Raw genomic sequence first — 20,232 nt, 5'->3', positions numbered from 1 at the left:
CATGTTGACCGATGTATGCACCTCCTCTCGTCTCGAAAACAAGGCAACGATCGCGAGGAATCTGAAACAAGTTACCATCACTATTGCCATTCTCCTTCTCTCTTTTGAGGACAATACATTCTTGAGTTAACATGGATTCAGCATCGTTACTGTCCCTATGCGGTGTTAAATCTTTCGGAGTACAGTTTGTTAAATTCTGTTGGTACTGCAAACATACCTCCATGGAGGAATATGCAACAGTTATGCTGTAAATGTTTCAGCAACTCAAAAGATGCTACCGCTGCACAATGCAAATGCAGAGATGCAAGCTCGTCTTTTTCATCTCGGTTGTTGAGGAGGGAGCTCCACGGGACAGTAAGTTCATCGTCGAACTGTAGCCGCCTACAAGTGGTTTCCTGATCCACCTCACTCTCTTCGGGAGTACCTCTGGACCTGTTTTCGTCCCGCCGAGTTTGCTCTGATTTCTTATGCACTATAACCTTGCTTGGGTCATCAATATGAAGGTGAACCTGTCGTAAGTGTTTTGAAGCTGCACCTGTCAAGTATGGTCTCATAATTGATATCATCTTACCAATGACAACACTCTGCAGGGACGTACCCCCACCTGCATTGTCCCGTCTGAAGTGGAGAGAATTCATAACGTCTAGTTGAACAGAGTAGTAAGGTGTTAGCGACGAACCAAACATACTTCGCGACACTGGAGAGCTCGTACCACTGTCGAAGGGTATTTTGTTAAAAGAGTACAGAACGTCTCTGTTGTTCCTTCTTGTATACTTTAGAAACCTTGATTTGACTGGATGGTTAAACTGACCGTTCAGGTCCACGAAACAGTCAGCAAAAGTTGAAACAAGGTGTCTCCGATCATGAAGGGCGTCCCATCGCGCCATAACTTCCTTTAAGTACTCCCTGTTCCCGGAATTTATCGCCTTTCCTTCCTCTGCGTACAGCGCGTCCTTAGCTCTCGCCATCTTTCTCCTTCTTTCAACCATAACAGTAATGAACGAATGTTTGCCCTTAAGTCTTTTTATGAGACTCGGTCCATCTGTGACGCTGGCAGTCAGAGTGACGTCACCTCCTGAGCCAGTAATTGTGACCACACCACCGTTCTTTGACATAGACTTAGATGCTCTCGTAACTGCACGTGATCTAGTCCACTTTTTGAAACGTTTCCCTGAAAAGTGGTTGACCGCATCCTCTTCAGACAGTCCACCGAACGCATTTGGAAACATTACAGAAGAGTGCAGCTTGGTAGTCATCCTTCCCAGCTCTGCGACCTGCAGCAACCTGTTTTGGTCCTCAACTATATTCATTCGTTGGGGAGGGCTGGAAAAAACGTTGGTGAGCCACTCAGAACCGCGATGTGCGATGTTCAGAAAGCCTTTCTCTCTCATTACGTGCAACATTCTGGACACAGTTCTCCACTGAACAGCGTTTCGGTCAAAATGTGACAGGGGCCCTCCCTGCTCCCCTCCATCGTCCAGTATCCTCTTACGACCGAAAGCCCTTGACGCACCAGTGCAATATCTAGACAATGCTCTAAACATAGATACCTGCAGCAGCCATGCCGATGCATTCTGCAGATGACCTAGAAATTTGACGCTCAGGCTTTTCAAATGTCGACCGCCAGCATTTCAAGAGACTCATCCATGTGCACATAAGTCCATCCCCTTCTGTCTATGGCATCTTTTCCTCTTCCTGTAAAACTTAAAAGCTTGACAAGAGAACGGCCTGGCTTCTTGTCATACAGTTCATCCACCACGTATGTTGGTAGAATACCTCGGAAAAAGGCATAGTATAGACTCAACTCCTGATATTTTAAATAGGTCGTTGAGTGCAGGATGGGCATATGCTTGAACCAAAAAATATCTGTGACGTTACTATGACCAGTTCTAGACAGCACATGGAATCCAATGGGGGGTAGTAAGCATGAAAATAGAACAGTGTTCACAAAGTGCTGCCCATTGCATCCACGGCGAAATGCTTTCACTGCCAAATCCCTGATCCTTCTCCCACAGTTTATCGTATCCGCAGTAACAACCTCAGTTGTTTCTTTGTACAATTGACCGAACGGCTTTTCGTTTTTGTGCTGCGATGTTGCAGTACTAACACGTGCCCCCAGAGGTTCTTTAAATACCCCGTCGGCGGAGAGTTTTTTCTCAGAAGCGTTCTTATGCATGCTTGCCACTTGTCTGGCAAGCTCATAATTTTCCAATAGAAGCATATCAGTGATGTGAATAATCATGGCACATGCAAAGTTGAACAATACAGCACAGTTGTTACGTGCATGGGAGTGAGTAAGGATATTTGAGACCTGGCATTCAGAGAGGCCAGCACATGCAGCAATCTCATCTAACCCAAGACCGTCAAGCATTTCCTTGCGTATAGAGTACATGGCTTGCTTTTTTCGTATGGAAGAGTCCTGGGAAAGGAACTAGCCACTCATGTACTCTATAAACATCATCTATTATTCCAGGACTCCTGTTGGATGTCGTATTGCCATGCTGTTTTCTGTAAGATTCCATCCAAATCTCTACAAACATCTTGTACGATGGCTGGTCCCCTCCCACAACCACATGTCTAGGGCACCCTGGATGGCCAGGCCTTATTTGTTTCTCAATTATCTTTAAAAACCTTCGAATTGTGAGCTTGTCTGCAGCAATGTCTCGACTTATCTCGACGTAAACAACTTGCTGGTCGTATAAAGACTCATCTGTAACAGCCTTGCCGCCGTGCTGCTTAAAAGCTGAAAGAAGTAAAGTCCTGAAGTTCAGCCGTGCTTCAGTGCAGCCATGCTGAAACTCAGTCCGAACAGAAGTGTTGTACTCACTACCAAGACCCTCTTTTCCACCGACAAGACGGTTTCGGTAACCTGAGCACAGCCCGAAGACAATTGCACTAAACTCTGAAATAATTACATGGCTTTCGGGTGGCAATAGCTTGTCTACGAAAGAGCCCCTATCGCCACGGAGGCTCGAAGTTTTCCAGTCACCAGGTTCAGCTTTAAACCTTTTCCTATGGGGTTCTATATTCTCCAAAGGCCTCCACTTTTTTGTGATTCCTTGCAGTAGAGAGCTATTTACCTTCGGCATTGGGTTTCCATCAACCTTGACAGCATGCAGTGGTGTAGTGTCCCAGTTATCGAACTGGAGAAGGGGGAGTGCTTTTGTGTCCACAACAGTACTGTCCCAGGGACCATTCCTCTCCCTCTCGGCAATAAGATTCTGCCTATATCGTTCTGTTGTAGTATAAGAGAGAAAAAGGCCCAGGGAATTCAAGACGCTCACGAATGAGGGGCTAACCTCACAAATACCTGCAATTGAAATGCACGTCGTCAGGGGTCCTGACACTCCGTTTGTGCGACTTAAAACTGTCTACTCTATTGACTTCAGTGCACGAACACATAGGACAAGATCTGCACGTGGATACTCAGAACCATGGCTTAGAGCTTCCTCTATAGATGGCTGTGGCATCAACGCAGGGTTATTAGATAGAGGAAACACATCCCTCACCCTTTGACGACTAGCTCTTGCAGATACTGACCACGATACAATACGGCGGTCAGAAGCCCTGGTGTACACAACGTCTGTCCACAGCTCCTTAGGCAAAACTGATATCTCATCTGTCAACGACCAGTTACGCCCCCCACCAGTACTTTTGCTTGCTGTCTCGAAAGTGTTTGGCAACAGTATCAAGATATGATCTAATGTTGGAAGGGGTAGGTCTAGTCCATGTAAGTCCCTTTGAAGTTGTCTTCACACTGGCAGATAGCATTTGCTCAATTTGCGAAGCAACTACATAAAACCTTGAATGATACCCTAGCTTCTTTAAAATTACCCCCATACCAGCAAGAGAAGGTTCTAAACGCTTCTGTAATGTGCGATCATCAACACTTGCTAGCTTAGAGTGTGTATCACTCTTGCGAAAGCCACAAAGAGCTTTTAGGGCATGGCAAACATCAGAGAACGGCAGCAATCGGACTGTACCACAGTCATTTTCAATGTTCACACAGGAGAGCCGCAGAGTTTTGGCGACCGTTCTAATCTCCTCTGCTATAGACGACTCTTGCAACCGCAGGTAGTGGGGTGAGGTCTCTGGTTCAACGGAGAACAGAACGCATTTCACAAGCCAGCTTTCGATAATGCTCTTTAGACTGTGTGTAGAAAATATAGGTCTGCCTCCTCTCTTCCCTTCCGTGACGACATACAGACATGAGCGACAACATCGCCTTCCCATTACCTGTCTTGCACCAAGCGACCCCCCTGAATGGCTGTACACGCTGTCATCTAGTTTGGATAGTAGTTCGACGTTATTTGAGGTGTCTAAATCAATCTCGGACATCTCCCAAAGTCTTCCTATAGCCGTCTGGTCATCTATAGGACATCCTCGTCTGTAAAAGATGTACTTTGATGTTCCGGCCTGGGAGAGCTCGAAACGCCTTGCCTTTAGCTTAAAAAGACGTATGTGATTAATGTGGTTGTAGCAGTGATAAAATTTGCCTGGATGTTGAAGTATGTCATCAGCAGTTTCTCTGCTATACTTCAATAATCGACAGAGCTCATTGATGAATTCTGTCTGGACCTCTACACTGCACAGCTGAATGTTGAATAGTTTCCAGTCCCGAGAAGGGTTTCGCACGTTCTCTGCATCTTCTATTCTAGCTCTACTACACATCTCACACGTCTGGCGTTCAGCCCTATCCCTTTTCGGAAGATACCGAGTCTTCCAGGCAGCTAAAGACTTTCTTGATATTCTGGGGTACTTTCTAGACGCACATATCATATTCCAGCCAGATTTCTTATCTCGACAATAGCTGCAAAGGTAAACAGTGGTCTTGGAGTCATGTGGAAGTGTCAGAAAGGGGTGTGGGATGACCCTGGTATCCACACTGGACCTGTTCGAGATTTGAGAGACAGTTGGATGCACAGGGAGACTAGGAGTGCGCTCATTGCGCACGTTACAGGCGAAACAGAACCGTTTCGTACCCTCTGCTCCCATGAACGGATCGGGAGAAACCCTACCCTCAGAGTTCATACCTTGGTGTTTTCAAGAACTGAAAATGGTGATGGGAAGCTAAAGCTGCATGTATTTCAATGAAGGGGATGATTTTGTGTGTCGTGAACAGGAACATAGGAGGAGAGCAATCTGAAGAGTCGCCGTCGCGAGTGTGGCGAAAATATGCCTTTATAGCGTCGGCGGAGTCGATCGATGACTTGTGTCCAGCTCATCGACACAAAAATTTATCATAACTCTCAAAATGCGGAATGAAATTGCCAGATCACTGACTGATTGAGCCCTGGCGAAAATCATTTAACAGCTCCTGCGAGCCTCACCTCAACATTGGCGTGGGAAAAAGGCGCCATTCTACAATTTCGAAAGGCAAGGAATCCAGTGGCGAGGTCGGTATGACGTGGCGACGAATGGTTTACTGCTGAAAGCGCCCTGAAGGTACCCGGAGAGACCCTTTATGGTGGTCAGGAGGGCCCGAATCATGATTCCGAATAAAATTTGCAGAATTAGCTTGTGTCCGGGGGTTAGGGCATTTGTCTGAACTTTAGGGCAACCCGCTGTATAGGAGTAAACCTGAAAGCCTCGTACAGCAAACACCAGCCTTTCTCGAAGTTCATGATGAATAATATTTTCCCCAGAGAAGCGGAGATGAGTTCTAATATGTCGCCAAGTGAAGTGCAGGTCTTCAACAATTAGTACACGCATTTACATTGTATTCTCTTTGACATCCTCATGTTCGTGCCGTATGGCTTCTCCAAACTGTACTTTCGAGGTTGACGAATGGTATCTGTACTGGTGAACTGTCACCGTTTAGGGGTTTTCTCATCGGTTATGAATCTTGTTCTCTGTCCTATAAACTTGTTCCTCCAGTATGGCATTGCTAGCCTGCGTATGGGCGCCGGGATATCATTCTCAAAATCGTCCCTATCCGTCTGCGTAGCCACGATGGGATCCCGCCGCTGGACGGCATCCTCGAAAATGACGAGCGAGATCCTCGCTTGCTTCCCAGAAATTCGTTTCAAAACCGAATCGTTGAACTTTCCCTGCTCCTTACTTTCAAACAAACTCACCACTCTAGGCACGAAAACAGCCTCGGAAGCCCCGAATAACGTCACAGCATTCTCCCGCAGTTTTCGCACTTGGTCCGTGATCCCTCTTAACTCCCTCTTGCACCGCGTCGGGTTTGCTTGCACCCACCTCTGCACAGCTGTCGTCAGCCCTTTCGCGTCTTGCTGCAACAATTCCCTCTCTTCTGCGACAAGTTTGATATGTCTTTGCAAGGTGGGGTCGAGTGGCATTTTCCTGCTGAGCCATGGCACGAATAACGAGCGCTCGACAAAGTTATGTAGTTTCCAGTTGTCTTCAAGTATGTAGTTAAGGGCATCAAGCACTTGCTCGCGGGTACCTTTCCCAGCTCTTCCGGCAACGCACATCGTGGGAGAGGTGGAAAGACCACGCTCGAGGCGCGAAAGGTCGCGCACGATGCCCAGATGGTGCCATCGCCAGGCGCGCACACGGAAGTCGGGGAGATGGTCGCTGCTTCGGCTGGTGCGCTTGAGATGGCGCAGTTGAGTGCGACGGGCGATGTTCGCCGGTGACGTTATTTGACCGAACATTCTAGGTTGAGGGCGGTGTGCCACCTGTTGCCTGCATGGTGAAAAAGAATGATGGGGTTTTCGAAGTTTGGATGACACGATCGGAGAGCACAAAAAACCCTAGAAGTGTCCGAAATTCAACCTTGCTATTCGCCAGAGCTATACTGTATCGCACTGTACTGTTTCTCGAACTTTTCTTTATCACAGGGTATCATAGGGGTTTCATTGTATTTTCTCTATCACAGGGTATCATAGGTGCATATCCTAACGCATACGGTAGAAATAGGGGTTTGGACATCTTTGCAATGATGGAGCACTTGTCGTTAAACAAATGGGTTACTTGTACAGCGTTTTGAGTTGCAGCAGACACATCGTGAACAGCAGCAACATGACAGGGTATGGGCAGTAAAAAGAGTGATTATCTTCCTCCTCCTTGCATTGCCAACGGTTTAGACGTTCCACCACAGTATCCTACGAATCGGCTCTCAGTCAAGAGTTTTCTCTCGGGATTGCTTTAACAGACTGTGCAGTTCTCCTGGCTCATAAACACGTGCTACTTCACTCCACAGACTTCTTCTTCGAGTTGCAGATTTATCTTGAGTTCTCGCTTCCGATTTTCATGTTGAACTGCATCTTTCGCTTCTAAAAAGCCCAATACAGACCATTCAAAGCACTGCTGCTAGTCATGGCTCTACCTGAGCCGGGCGACCGGAGCTTAAGATGTGGGCAGTGTATGTATTTGGTTAAGAGCCATACGGATGGTAGCATGAAGGCTAATACCCATGCACGTAAAGGATGTTGACATCCTCTACGTGCATGGGTGTTAACTGACATCAGTTAAAGCAATCAAGGCTTTATTTCAGTGATTCAGCCCCCTTGCCGCATGACTCGATTGGAAATAAGTCGCGCCTGAAGAATGCTGCTGTTTCAACATTTCTACATGGTGGATGTTTGGTGATCGTAATTCCACATGAACTTCAATTGCAATAATGCTTTTCCTCTTGAACAAAACGTCACTCTTTCCGTTCATGAGATCGTATAATATTAATTGGAAAAGAAGGGTGATATCGGTATGCCTGCTGATATCATAAACGCTTATTATTCAATAGAACATCGTCGTATTACTCAAGACCAGGGCGCACCTTCGATGCGCCGTGTCCAAAGTTTTTTCGCAAAGATATAAACCATAGCCTCAATGTTTTTGCGCGAAGTTGAGCGAAGTCGTTCCCAGAGGGTCAAGGATTGACAGTTTTGACAGGTAACACGCACAGATGATGGCATAAGTCTAAACAAAAACGAGAATTGGTGATTCTTTTATGCGCATATGATTCTCGGTGCCTGGCAGACAAGAATTTTAGAATCCATATCGCAAGCAAGTTATTGACCAGTGCCACTGTATACCGCACTGCAAAGCATAGACGTTCCTCGAACTCTGGAGTAGAAGAGACAACCCACCCTGGCGCGCGTTGCGGGCAATGATCTGTCTTCGCAGGGTACTGACCTGTATCTCGATAAATTGCCAAACAGCCTGCGGAGTAGCCGCCAATCGTATACTTACAGTACAGTATCCCAGAACGATGACTGCTTCCAAGCACATATAAAATATCGAAAATACTTCATAACTTCCAAAAGACCTTTGCGGATATTGGGGCTAGCACATGATTCTCAGGGCGCCAGACTGCACCCCGTGATCTCATCTGCCAGTTGGGCCACTCGCATGGGCATACATTGAAGGTACACAGAGCAGTCCTCCAGCCCCTGCCTACGTATTCGTATTGCTGCGACCTTGTTCCATTCCGACATTCCGCATTGTAATGACAATGGCCCTTCGCCGCCTATCCTCCGCATTCGTAAGCACCTCCCTCCACCTTTCGCTCCGCCACATCCGTACCACCCCTCTTACCAGCCCCATCTCCCCACCACTTCGCTACTCCCGCCTCTCCCGATCCACTGTCTCCGCACCCACCATGGTCGCCACAAAATCGGCCCCGGGCGCACTCGACACAGACGAGTCGGGTGGCGTTCTTATCGCCCCGCGCAATGGCATGCTCGACATTGGCTTTTCTGCAGATCTCAGTGCCCATACGGGGGAAATTCTGGTCCTAGGCGTGTGGGCTCTGGAAGACGATGAGGCGGAGTTCAAGATCCCGCCTTCGCTGGCTGTATTTGACAAGGATGGCGTGCTGAGTGAGGTTGTCGTTGATGCAGAATTTAAGGGAAAAGCAGGCTCTTCTACAGAGATCGTGCGTGTCTTCGGGTCTGGGGCGAAGAGATTAGTGCTGTACGGTCTTGGAAAGAAGAGCAAGGGCTCCAAAGCCGTGTCTGGCGCTGCCAAATTTGCCGTAGAAAAGGGCAGGGGGATCAAATCGTGCTCCTCGGTCGGCTTGTACGTCGACGATGCGTCTGTCGGCGACGTGGCAGCGATCGCTGAGGGAGCGAACGTCGGAGCGTACATAGACGAGAGATACAGGGAGAAGAAGGAGTCGGAGAAGGTCCCGTCGGAGTTGCTGATCGTTGGCTTATCCTCGAAGGACGAGTACGCAAACGCTATCAAGCGCGGCACCGCGATTGCGACGGGCATCATCACGACTAAAGAAGTTGTCGCCGCGCCAGCGAACGCCCTGACGCCCCAGACGCTTGCGATTGCCTCGGAGATGGTGGCAAAGGAGACTGGGCTTGACATTAAGATCATGGGACGGGCAGAGTGCGAGGCACTGGGTATGGGGAGCTACCTAGGTGTTGGACGCGGATCGACAGATGAGCCCAAGTTTATTCACATGACGTATAAGCCGGAGGGCGGGGCTACTAAGAAGGTATGCCTAGTCGGGAAAGCAGTCACTTTTGACACGGGCGGGACGAACTTGAAGGTAGGAGCGTCTATGATTGAGTTGATGAAGTTCGATATGGGTGGGTCTGGCGTTGCTCTGGGTACGGCAAAGGCGATTGGAGAGATTAAGCCCAAGGGAGTAGAGGTGCACTTTATCATGCCCGCTGTGGAAAACATGCTGAGTGACAAGGCGATCCATCCCGGGGACATTCTCAAGGCTAGCAATGGAAAGACGATCGAGGTGCTCAACACCGATGCGGAAGGGCGCCTGTGTCTTGCAGATGCGTTAGTGTACGCCGAAAATCTTGGCGATGTTGATTATATCGTAGACATGGCAACTCTGACCGGGGCGTGTATTGTGTCTTTAGGAAACGATATGGCCGGGGTGTGGAGTTCGTCAGATGAGCTTGCCCAGTCGATAGTCAGCTCTGGTGAAGAGGTCGGGGAGAGCATGTGGCGCATGCCGCTCTATGAGGATTACGCAGAGCAGCTCAAGAGCAAAATAGCGGACTTGAGGAACATCGGTGCAGGACGAGCGGGCAGCTCGATCACGGCAGCCCTGTTTCTGAAGGAGTTTGTGAAGACGAAGAACTGGGCTCATATCGATATGGCTGGACCTGTGTGGAGCGAGAAGAAGGGCGGGGCGACAGGTTATGGTGTTAAGACGATGGTCAAGTGGCTCGAATCCGTCGTGGACGCATAGAAGGGCAACAAAGAATTTTGACACCAGTAAAACTACACATACGCGAGTAGAGAACAAACAGACGAGATCGAACTGGATCTGATTTCTGATTTTACAAGTTGGTCGATGTGAACGTATAGCAACGCAGCGCCTGGCGCCACCGCACATCCACACCAACGATCACTACTCCTGCTTTGTGACGATCGTATTCCCGGCGCTGAAGGTATAGCCGTGCACGCTTGAGTGCTCGTATTCGTTCTCCTTTGGCAGCTGGTGTTCCTCCTGTTGCTCTTGTTGCACGGTAACGACAGGTTCCTCTTGCGTGGTGATGTTGCTCGGGTGCGCGAGCACCAACGACGGCATCGGTGGTAAAGGTTGATGCGGCACATGGGCAGGCCCTCGGCCGCACTTTGGCGAGTGCGACTGGTGCAGGGCGGGGCATGTCTTTCCCCCGAGCGGCGCGCCGCGCGGCGGCAGAGCGGGTGAGCGTGTCGGAGACGAAGTAAGAGGGTCCATGTTTTTCGATGTGGCGTGAGTGAAGAAGTCGTTCATGCTACTCGGCTGGCTGTTGGTGCTTAGCCTTTTTGAAAATATCGGAGACTTGTAGATTCCAAAGAGGGGGCGGGATTTTAATGTGAGATAGTGCTTGTGCCGAGATGCCGGGCTGCATTTTGCAGAAGGCCAATCAGGTTGCAGCAATAGATATTCGCGACTCATTGAATGAAGCGTCGAGAAGCGTCCTGGGGGTGGCTGTAAGCCGAGAGAGTGTGGGCCATTTATTGGGAGGAGTGTACAGTAAGTACAATATCGGGGCAGTATCGGGGGGAGTATCCGGGGCAGGGGTTTTGCAGCTGGTGCCGCTGGTTGCGCTGTCAGTGTAGTGGAGGTGTGATTTGCTTGCTTGTCACACATGTCTGTTTTGTCGACGAGCTGATTGCTGGCCGAACGGCGACTTCCTTTTGAGTGCATACGGTATATTCAATTTCTGCTCGTGTCGCTGTGTCATACGCTGCAAATAAATCTCGTCACACCCTAAGATATGACACAAAAGCCTCGCAGCATAGAGCACAAACACCAGCATCGCGTACAATCTTTGAAGCCATTCTCCTCATTCCGGATTTGCAGCACTACTGAGGACATCCTTAAGAAACAGAGCGCGCATGATGTAGTTGCGGCAGCATCATCATTTATTGCTTTTCAACAAAATGCAACCCCATCTAAACATCGTCGCCATCGACAATCTCTACTGCCTTTGCCGCGTCCAGCGAAAAACTTTCGAGTTCGGCAACAAGAGGATCATCCTCCGCGACGGCCGCCGTCACCCCGCAATCCGCGGCTGCATGCGACGGCCCAAGGAACACGGGGCCTTCAGCGCTGTTACTGGTAAGAGCGAAACCGCTGCCCGGTACGGAGCTATGGAGCGGGGACCGGTCTTCAAAAGCCGGTGCGAGCTCGAAGTGAACCTCCATGCCAGGGGCCACAAAGGAGAAGCCTTGCCAGATGGCATCAGAAACCTGACCAGCAAGAGCTTCGCCTGCCATGGTGCCCTTCTCCATGGCGACAGGGATAGGGATCCCGTTGGAAGGGGCAGTTAAGGTTAGAGGGGAGTGGGGGGCAGAGTAGGCCATGCTTGTGAGGGAGGGGGAGAAGCACGCCGTCGGTGAGCCCTGGGTAGGAAGAATCGGGGGCGTCACTTGCTTCTTTTCCATCGCTTCCCAGTCGACGGTCTTGAACCAGGGATGCTTCCTGATTTCCGCGGGGTCTGTCAGACGCTTCGCCGGGTCCTTCGTTAGGAGTTTGCGCAGCAGTGAATGACACTGAGGCGTGAGATACGAAGGAAGCTTGTACTTGCACTTCAAAATTCGGTCATGCAAGCGCTTGCGTGTGAGCTTTCCCTTCTCATGCAGCGGCGAAAACGGCGGATGGCCGCACAGGCAATCGAAGATAAACACGCCATAGGCCCAGTAGTCTGCCGGCTTCCCCGTGTGTTGCTGGCGGGCGAGGATCTCCGGAGCCATGTAGTCCTCGGACCCGCACCACGAGTGTGCCTGGTCGCCCAGCCCGGTGATATCTTTCGCGAGGCCGAAGTCGGTCAAAACAAGGTGGCCTTCGTTGTCCAGCAGGACGTTCTCGGGCTTGATATCGCGATGTACGATGTTCATGTCGTGCAACGACTCCAGGGCGATGAGGAGTTCGGCCGCGTAGAAGCGGCCGGCGTCTTCGCTGAGCATGGCCTCGCGGCGCAGGTGGAACATGAGCTCGCCGCCGGCTGCAAAGTCCATGACGAGGTAGACGCGCTGCGAGGTCTGGAAGGCGACATGGAGTTGGACAATGAACGGGAGGTCGTATTGGCCGACCATGGCGAGAACGTTGCGCTCTGAATGGGCGTCACGGACGGCCTTGCGCTCGACGAGGACGTCCTTCTCCATGACTTTCATGGCGTAAGTGTAGCCCGTGGCCTTGTGACAAACGAGGAAGACTTTGCCGAAGCCGCCCTTGCCAATGAGGCAGACAATGTCGAAGGCGTCGAGACGCTGGCGGCCCAGCGAGGGCGGAGACGGGGCCGGGAGCGGCAGCTTGTTCATGAAGGGCGGCTCGGTCGGCGAGCCGCACGGGGTGACGAAGTCAGCGGGGTTGAAGTGCGGGGTGGACATGGCGGCGACGTCCGGTTCGAAGTTAAGGCGCGGCAAGACGACTTCCATGGCGGGTTAGGCCGGGGTTGAGCGGTGGTGGAGTTTGAAAATGGGGTGGGGAGCGGTCGGATTGTGATGGATGCGGGGCCCGTAGCTTCGCTGAGTCGGTGACGGCGAAGCTACGGGGCGAAGACAAGTCCAGTGCGCATGGCTGCAAGTGAGTAATGGTACGGGGTGGGGGTGCGAATGGTCAAGTGGGCCGCGGTGAGGGCGGGGGGCGTGGGCGGGTGTTGACGTGCTCGGGTGCAAGAGAGTAGGGCGGGTGGGGTGACATGCAAATTGGGGGTGGCGGGAAGGGAGTAGGCTGCGAACATATGCACAAGGGGGAGTTGGGTGCGAGGGGGAGGAGTGCAGCGATGCGGGGAATGCCGGATATGGGTGCAAATTGGGGAGGGCGTCGGGGGGTGTGGGCGGGAGTAGCAGGCCGGACGCCGTGGGCGGGGGTCGTGGGTGAGAGTAGCAGACGGGGACGTCGCGGGCGGCGGTGCGGCGGGAAAATGCGAAAGTGGTGCAAGTGCGACACCCCAGGCGGGGCCGTACAGTAACCGACGAGGCAATGCGACGTGTGAAAAATGCAATGGCCAACCAGAAGGCTTTTCCGGCGCACCTAATTGGCCGGGGCGTTGGGGCTGAGTTCAAGCAGACCAATGAAATGCGGCAGGGTCACGGCCTTACATGCGCATTGCCGGAGGGGCTGCCGGAGGGGCTGCCGGAGGGGCCCGCGAGGCGCTGCTGCTCCTCGGCAGGTGCGTGCCCCCTCCGCCGCGCACGCCCACGTTATCATCTTTATCGCAAGGCATCATACAGGCATACTGTACCAATCATACCCATGCCATGTACTGCGCTTGTTCAAGCGACACTTGGCACAACCCTCCCTCTCTCTCACCGCCCATTGCACCTCTGCACCAAAGGGTGTGCTCCCCTGTGAATCTGGTGAATCTCACATGCATTCGCATTTCCTTCACCAGCCCTGCCGATGTGGCCCGAAATCCGCCACCATCGTTGATCAAAATCGACGTCAACGGCGCAACTGGAAGCCGACGCCTGAAGGGAAAAATCGCTCAAGAAATCCACACATCGCCGCCGCCCACCTTCCACTTTTTCAGCCCACTAGGTCACGGGGCCACTGGCACGTCATACGGCACTGAACCTTTCCCGTGAATTCCACCCCTCGAAATTCCTTACTGTAGACACTGTATGCGGCAAGCTCGCTACACATGTATCAACAGACGAGACTCGAGACGGCGCTCCGCGTCGTCTTCACTTCAACGAGCCTGCACCTGCTCAAAGACTGGCCCACGTGCACGCAGCGCTCACTACGGGACAGGGCGAAGACGATGATGCAGTAGAACACCGAAACTGCGCATCTCCACAACGCTGACGTCTCTCCAACGCACGACGATTCTCCCCAAAGCAATGCCATAGCCTAGCATCAAAGGCCCGAATCTTCATCGTCTTGTTCCAGTCCGCAGTACACGCCGAGTGAGAGTGCGAAAGTGCACGGTTTCGTGACGACAGTTGATCTGTTTGCAGAGTTGACTCAGGCGATTGCCTGCTGTTGCGTGCGGTCCCAGAGAGATCTGCAAGTCCCCTTGGCCTCTCGGCTTGACATGAAAGGTATCGTTGGATAGGGCCGCAGGCGCGACTTGTGGTGTCTCTTGTAGATGCTACCGGGGTCGAGTGCTTCGGAGCGCCAAAGGGCTAAAAGGAAAACATGGCACAGTCGCGAAGCGGAATAGAAACATCCAGAGACCTGCTCGTGAAGCACGCGCTTCGGGCCAATGGCATGCGAATCGAAAGTGCCTTTCCATTTGAAAACTTTCTAGAAAACTCTCTAGAAAGCACTCAAGCTTTCATTTTCGTGCAACCGACGAATTGAATATTTCGAGCGGCCGCCAGTGTGCTGGAAAGATCCAATCCACCCATACTCTGCATTGCTGCATTGTACGGTATCATATAGAGTGGCTGGAAGGCGCATTTCGCTCCCAGCCCCTCCTCCCTACGCTTTGGAGCTCGAGTATCTTTCAGCGCCATCTCTCTACCATCCCGCGCAGAAACCAAGGCCCAACTCTACAATGCCGCTTCCGCACCGCCACGACATCTACGACGACACGGGCGCGGTCGGCCCGCGGCACACGCGCCAACCGGGTCGCCGGTCGGAGCCCCCGAGCCGCCGGCGCCACGCGCGCGCCCCGCCCGACGCGATGAACGCGTTGGACGCGTGGGACCCGTTCGACATGGACGGCGCTATGTCCCGCCTGCAAGAAGAGAGCGAGCGCGCGCTTGGCGCCTGGGGCTTCGGCTCTCTGTTCGGGGACGCACCGGCGCGCCGCGGCGGGCTGTTCTCCTCGTTTGACGGCATGTTCAACGACTTGTTGGGGTCGGCCACCACGAGCGCGGAGAGCAGCTCGACGTACGTGTACGTCGATCCCGATGGCCGCGTGCACGAGGAGCATGTGCGCACCGTGCTGGACGAGAACGGACAGCCTAGGACGAGCAGGACCGTCAGGAACGGCGAGGTCGGCGACGGGGGATGGAGCGCGTTCGACCAGGCGATGCCCGGGATGATTGGGGGCCCGCAGCAGGATGCCGGCGTCATCGTTGAGGAGTTGGATAGCAGCGGCGACGAGGCGCAGGGCGGGGGACATCATGGTGAATGGTCGGCCAGGACTGGCCAGGAAGGTGTGGAGGTTATCGAAGAGGAACGTGAAAGGCCTCGGCCGCATCCGGCCGAGTGGATGCGGCAGAGGTACAACCAATGGATGAACCTCCCATGAGTCGACGGTGTAACTCATGCTGACGCCGCAACTGCACAAAAAATGCTAGAACCTTAGACTAGCGTTAGATCTTTTATACTCGAATGCTCTCACTTATACTTGGGGAACCTTTACAAAACTCAGACCAAGGCTTCTCATTGCCTACTTTCATCCACTACACCTATTCCCCCCCGACGCTCGCGCACGCGACGTTCGAGGTCCTCCTTTTCCTGCCTTCTTTCCTCGCGTCGGGTCGCCTCGAGGCGCTTGGCTGCGTCGTAAAACGTCTCGTTGCCGATGCGCACGTACGTCATGAAGAGTTCGATCCCGCCGCCCACGACGAAAGCCAGCGGAACAACCTTCATCAGCGCTTTGGGCAGCGGCACTTGCCTCGCCATAGCACAAAGTTTGGAGCTATTTGGGACAAGTGCGTGTGCCGTCGATTTCGTAGAGGGTACGATTCAACGCGACCAAATAGTCGGATTCAGTCTGACAGAGCCGGCGAGTTTTGGCGAATTGGAGGAAAGATTATCTACCACTTCAACGCCCTCCCCACGCTTCCTTTCTCTAGGTAGTGGTTTTTGATGGCTGTCGTGGCTGAACTCGTTCAATGCCGCAGCACCGGAGAATGGGCTGGCACCAACATGAGCGATAGAAGAGCGGGGTCGAGTGGGTAACAGGAGGTGTGTACGGGGGTCTTCGCAAGCTCTGAAGCGGCATTGATCAGGCAGCCGCTCGCTCCCGCAAAATTAAAGGAATTCAAACGTTTTGTTTTCGTCCCCAGCAGCATGCCTACCAACCCCACGACTTCTGCATCATCCCGATACCCTTTCTACGATACTACGTACACGTACGGTACTACCAAAACGGCGCGGCCTTGCGAGATCCATACATACAGCGACCTCGCCGAACATACGAGGATTTTTGCGTGGAGACGAGCGCCCCGTTCGTTCGAGCTGTAACTCGACGGGGAGGGCAAAAATTTCTGCAGGTTCGAATCCGACGGAAGAAAGCAAACGTTGCGCACAAATGAGAGAGTGACTACTGCTGTGATTGCATTAGCAAAGCCCTCTCAAGAACAGCACAAAGGCCCGACAAGCAGAACCATGTCCTCATTAGAAGACGAACGCACAGCAATGCCGCTTACTCCCGAGGCCGAAACTCTAGACGAGCAAACGGTTGAAGCCGTAGAGACGCGTCTGCTAATCGACTCTGGGCGCACAGCCACCTACGAAAACATCGCTCAACCGGAGAGCCTGTTCTCACGGAGAAGCAGGGGAAATCCTATTGCCCCCTTTCTGGTGGTCCTGCTCGCCTTCTCAGGCGTTTTCTTTTATTTTTTTGACCGCCCCAGCCCGAAGGATTGGAAAGCCACAGAAGCGAGCCTCCCCCGCGGCGCGACGGCCGCAGTCGCGCCGACGATCCTCATCAGCCTGGACGGATTCCGGCACGAGTATTTATCCCGCAAGAAGAAAGCCAGCACTGCCTTCCTCGCGCCAACCTTACACACGCTCGCAACGAAGGGCGTGCACGCCAAGGGCGGCATGCAACCCGTCGTGCCGACGATAACATTCCCAAACCACTGGGCGCTGGCGACGGGTTTATACCCGGAAAGCAACGGCATCGTGAGCAACACGATGTATGACCCCGTCAAAAAGTCGTGGTTCCACGCCGACCGCGTGAACCCCGGCTGGTGGTTTGGAGAGCCCGTGTGGCAGACGCTGCGCCGCACGCTCCGAAAAGTCAAGTTTTCGAATGGGACGCAGGAGACGTTGCAGCAGAACTACACGACGGCGAGCGTGTTTTGGCCAGGGTCGGAGGTTGAGAAACATGCGCCAGATTTATTCTTTAAGTACGACAATACGTTGCCGCTGCACGAACGTGTTGACAGGGCCGTTGCGGCGCTACAGGGAAAGAACGCAGACTTGAATCGTGAGGCGCAGTTCGTGACGCTGTACTTTGGAGACGTTGATCATGAGGGACATGAGCATGGGCCATATTCTGACGAAGTGACGGAGGCAATCGAGAGAGTGGATGAAGCGCTGGCCTACTTGTTAAAAAGTTTAGGCGAGGACGTGGCGGAGAGGTATAATGTAGTGGTAGTGTCCGATCACGGGATGACCACGACGTCAGAAGAGAGGACAATCGATCTGAAGCATGTGTTAAAGGAGGGGACCGTGCAGGATGTAATATCGTCGCCTATGGGGCTATTTATGAACGAAAGCATCTCCGCCGAGGAGCTGTACTCCACGCTGAAAGACGGTCTGAAGAATGAAAGCGAGCACGTAAAGGTGTACCGCAAGGCCGATCTGCCCGAGCGGTGGCATCTGAGTGCGAGCCGATTAATAACACCAGTAGTGACAATGGCAGCGCTCGGATGGACGGTGCGGTACCCCCATCAGCATATCGTGCCCGATCCAGACGTATCCGTGCGCACGCCTGGTACGCTGCACGGACAAGGAGATTGGGAGACGGACCCCGGGAGCCATGGATTCGATAATACTTACGAGGATATGATGGCCATATTCGTGGCTAGGGGGCCCGCGTTTAAGGGAGGGACGACGGTGGAAGGGATGAGGAGCATCGACGTTTATGAGATGCTCTGTAACGTGTTTGGCGCGACTCCGGCTCCGAACAACGGGAGCTTGGGTGTGACGATGACGTCAGTGCTCAAGGGTTAAGACTCAAGGGCTAGAACCGTTGACGGGAAAGGGTACCTTGCGCAGATGGACATCACTCGTGGCACACCAATCAAGCATGCGATCCAAGCAGAATGGAAATGAATATTCTCTTTACATCCTTCTTTTACCAATGAATACAGGCCATCACACCTGGACACTAACATGGGAGAAGAACGCACCAATGATTTTGCAGGGCTGTGAATGAGCTCAATTTTCCAGGATAGCTACCGCAAAATTTCACAGTAGCTAGAAATACCGAGATGTTGGTGAAATGAAGAATTTCGAATGCAGTCCCAAAGCAGAATTGGGGCACAGCACACTCATCCGAGGTCCCCGAGGAACTATCTTGATGACCTCCTTCATCACCTCACCAATCCTTCTTCGCCCCTCGCTCTCCCGCCTCCGCCCCCTTCTCTGTCGCCGCCCCACGATGACATCTGCGCAAGATAAGCCACATAAGGCCGCGATGGACGACGTAGTCTCCGGCCGATTCCGGCGAAAGCCCTCCGTCTTCCGCGACTGGATCTCCTCCGCCCCCGACGCAAAATTCACACCCGACGACAATCGCTACCGTCTCTACGTATCACTTGCCTGCCCCTGGGCCTGTCGCTGCTTGATAACCCGCGCCCTCAAGGGTCTGCAGAAGACCATCCCCGTCACAGTTGTCCACCACTACATGGGCCCGAAAGGCTGGAGGTTCGTGGAAGAGGGCGAGCAGAATGTTCCGCCGATGTGCGAGCCGGAACCGCTGTTTGGTCTCAAGATGATTCGCGACCTCTACTTTAAGGCCGACGAGCAATACGGGGGGAGGTTTACCGTGCCTGTGTTATGGGATACTAAGCTTGGGACAATTGTGAATAACGAGAGCTCAGAAATTATTGTTATGCTGAATGAGATGTTTAATGAGCATGCAGAGAGACCAGAGGTTGACTTGTATCCGAAGGAGCTCCGCACAGAGATTGATGACGTTGCCGAATCCTTTTACAACTCTTTGAATAATGGTGTCTATCGGTGCGGCTTCGCACAGACGCAGGGGGCGTATGACGAAGCCGTCGGGGAGCTCTTTGATATATTGGAGCACTTCGAAGAGCGACTGGGAAGCCGTAGGTATCTGGTTGGGGACAGCCTTACGTTGGCGGATATCAGGTTGTTCGTCACGCTCATTAGGTTTGACCCTGTGTATGTATCCCATTTTAAGACAAACAAGAAGCGCATTTTCGATTATCCCAACCTATCGGGATTTATGAAAGACCTGTATCAGAACCCAAAGATTAAGGAGACAGTGTCCTTTGAACATATTAAGAAGCACTATTTCGGAAGCCATCCGTCGATCAACCCCTTAGGGATTGTCCCAGCGGGGCCAGATATGTCGTACCTTGATACCCCGCACGGGAGAGAGCAAGTTTGAGAAGGGGTTCTCGTTGGTTTGGGTGCTTTATGGGAAAGGTAGAGTATCTGCGAGAACTGCGTTTTACTATGGATTCAGGAATTGAAGTTGTGTTCATATCTCCAGTACAGCTGCGGAGTGTTGCTGTGGTGTTCATTTTCTGTCCAAGCTACTATGCAGTTCGACAACACCGCGGAAGTATCCAAAAATTCGGTACCCTAGCTTTATGGTAGCATTCCGTTTGATTAACGTGGGGGCACGTGTACCGAAGAGGTCTGCAGAGGTCTGAAGGCGTCTGCATGACTCTAGGCAAAGGAGACTAATTAGAAAGAGAATAATGTCACGCGCCCCCACCCATAGGAGGGACCTCTCCCGTCCTCAGCGCTTGTCTTGCCTCCCGGCCGGTGCCCCTTGAGGTTTGACAAAGAGGAGCTTAGATATTCGCAAACCCGTATTATCAGTAATTTGTTCAACCTACACGGGGGCAGTTCATATTATGTACTACCTTGTCTTCCGGATAAAGAAGACTTCGGTAGTGGATCGTTTCTTTGACCTTATGCAATGCAGAGTGTAGGTCACATGGACATAAACGCGAAAGGACTCC

At 52.3% G+C, this 20,232-nt stretch overlaps 7 protein-coding genes; 6 read left to right on the top strand and 1 right to left on the bottom strand.

The window, feature by feature from the left end:
• The first annotated feature begins 5,838 nt into the window (after positions 1-5,838).
• On the top strand, positions 5,839-6,381 carry CHC_T00002841001 (hypothetical protein). The gene has a single exon (XM_005713915.1). The coding sequence runs from the start codon at positions 5,839-5,841 to the stop codon at positions 6,379-6,381; it is 543 nt and encodes a 180-aa protein (XP_005713972.1).
• Positions 6,382-8,416: 2,035 nt separating this feature from the next.
• Positions 8,417-10,132, top strand: CHC_T00002840001 (hypothetical protein). Its single transcript, XM_005713914.1, has one exon. It carries the CDS (start codon positions 8,417-8,419, stop codon positions 10,130-10,132), a length of 1,716 nt encoding a protein of 571 aa, XP_005713971.1.
• A 45-nt stretch (positions 10,133-10,177) lies between these two features.
• Positions 10,178-12,813, bottom strand: CHC_T00009113001 (Serine/threonine protein kinase). XM_005713913.1 is given in 2 exon segments: positions 10,178-11,328; positions 11,329-12,813. 1 exon segment carries the CDS (start codon positions 12,811-12,813, stop codon positions 11,329-11,331), a length of 1,485 nt encoding a protein of 494 aa, XP_005713970.1. The 3' UTR covers positions 10,178-11,328.
• A 2,851-nt stretch (positions 12,814-15,664) lies between these two features.
• Positions 15,665-16,135, top strand: CHC_T00002839001 (hypothetical protein). The gene has a single exon (XM_005713912.1). It carries the CDS (start codon positions 15,665-15,667, stop codon positions 16,133-16,135), a length of 471 nt encoding a protein of 156 aa, XP_005713969.1.
• A 9-nt stretch (positions 16,136-16,144) lies between these two features.
• CHC_T00002838001 (hypothetical protein) lies at positions 16,145-16,237 on the top strand. Its single transcript, XM_005713911.1, has one exon. It carries the CDS (start codon positions 16,145-16,147, stop codon positions 16,235-16,237), a length of 93 nt encoding a protein of 30 aa, XP_005713968.1.
• A 429-nt stretch (positions 16,238-16,666) lies between these two features.
• Positions 16,667-18,241, top strand: CHC_T00002837001 (hypothetical protein). The gene has a single exon (XM_005713910.1). The coding sequence runs from the start codon at positions 16,667-16,669 to the stop codon at positions 18,239-18,241; it is 1,575 nt and encodes a 524-aa protein (XP_005713967.1).
• A 271-nt stretch (positions 18,242-18,512) lies between these two features.
• Positions 18,513-19,829, top strand: CHC_T00002836001 (hypothetical protein). XM_005713909.1 is given in 2 exon segments: positions 18,513-19,649; positions 19,650-19,829. 1 exon segment carries the CDS (start codon positions 18,513-18,515, stop codon positions 19,647-19,649), a length of 1,137 nt encoding a protein of 378 aa, XP_005713966.1. The 3' UTR covers positions 19,650-19,829.
• The last annotated feature ends 403 nt before the right edge of the window (positions 19,830-20,232 follow it).

This window comes from Chondrus crispus, genomic scaffold, assembly GCF_000350225.1.
Source record: "Chondrus crispus Stackhouse genomic scaffold, scaffold_158, whole genome shotgun sequence".
In the NCBI taxonomy this organism is placed as follows: Eukaryota; Rhodophyta; class Florideophyceae; order Gigartinales; family Gigartinaceae; genus Chondrus; species Chondrus crispus.
Note: the sequence above shows the minus strand (reverse complement) of the source record. Positions and strands in the feature narration are given on the sequence as shown.

Coding starts and splice junctions, on each gene's coding strand:
- CHC_T00002837001 (XM_005713910.1), top strand. CDS start 16,667: ATGTCCTCATTAGAAGACGAACGCACAGCAATGCCGCTTACTCCCGAG.
- CHC_T00002839001 (XM_005713912.1), top strand. CDS start 15,665: ATGCTCTCACTTATACTTGGGGAACCTTTACAAAACTCAGACCAAGGC.
- CHC_T00002840001 (XM_005713914.1), top strand. CDS start 8,417: ATGACAATGGCCCTTCGCCGCCTATCCTCCGCATTCGTAAGCACCTCC.
- CHC_T00002841001 (XM_005713915.1), top strand. CDS start 5,839: ATGAATCTTGTTCTCTGTCCTATAAACTTGTTCCTCCAGTATGGCATT.
- CHC_T00009113001 (XM_005713913.1), bottom strand. CDS start 12,813: ATGGAAGTCGTCTTGCCGCGCCTTAACTTCGAACCGGACGTCGCCGCC.
- CHC_T00002838001 (XM_005713911.1), top strand. CDS start 16,145: ATGGCTGTCGTGGCTGAACTCGTTCAATGCCGCAGCACCGGAGAATGG.
- CHC_T00002836001 (XM_005713909.1), top strand. CDS start 18,513: ATGAAGAATTTCGAATGCAGTCCCAAAGCAGAATTGGGGCACAGCACA.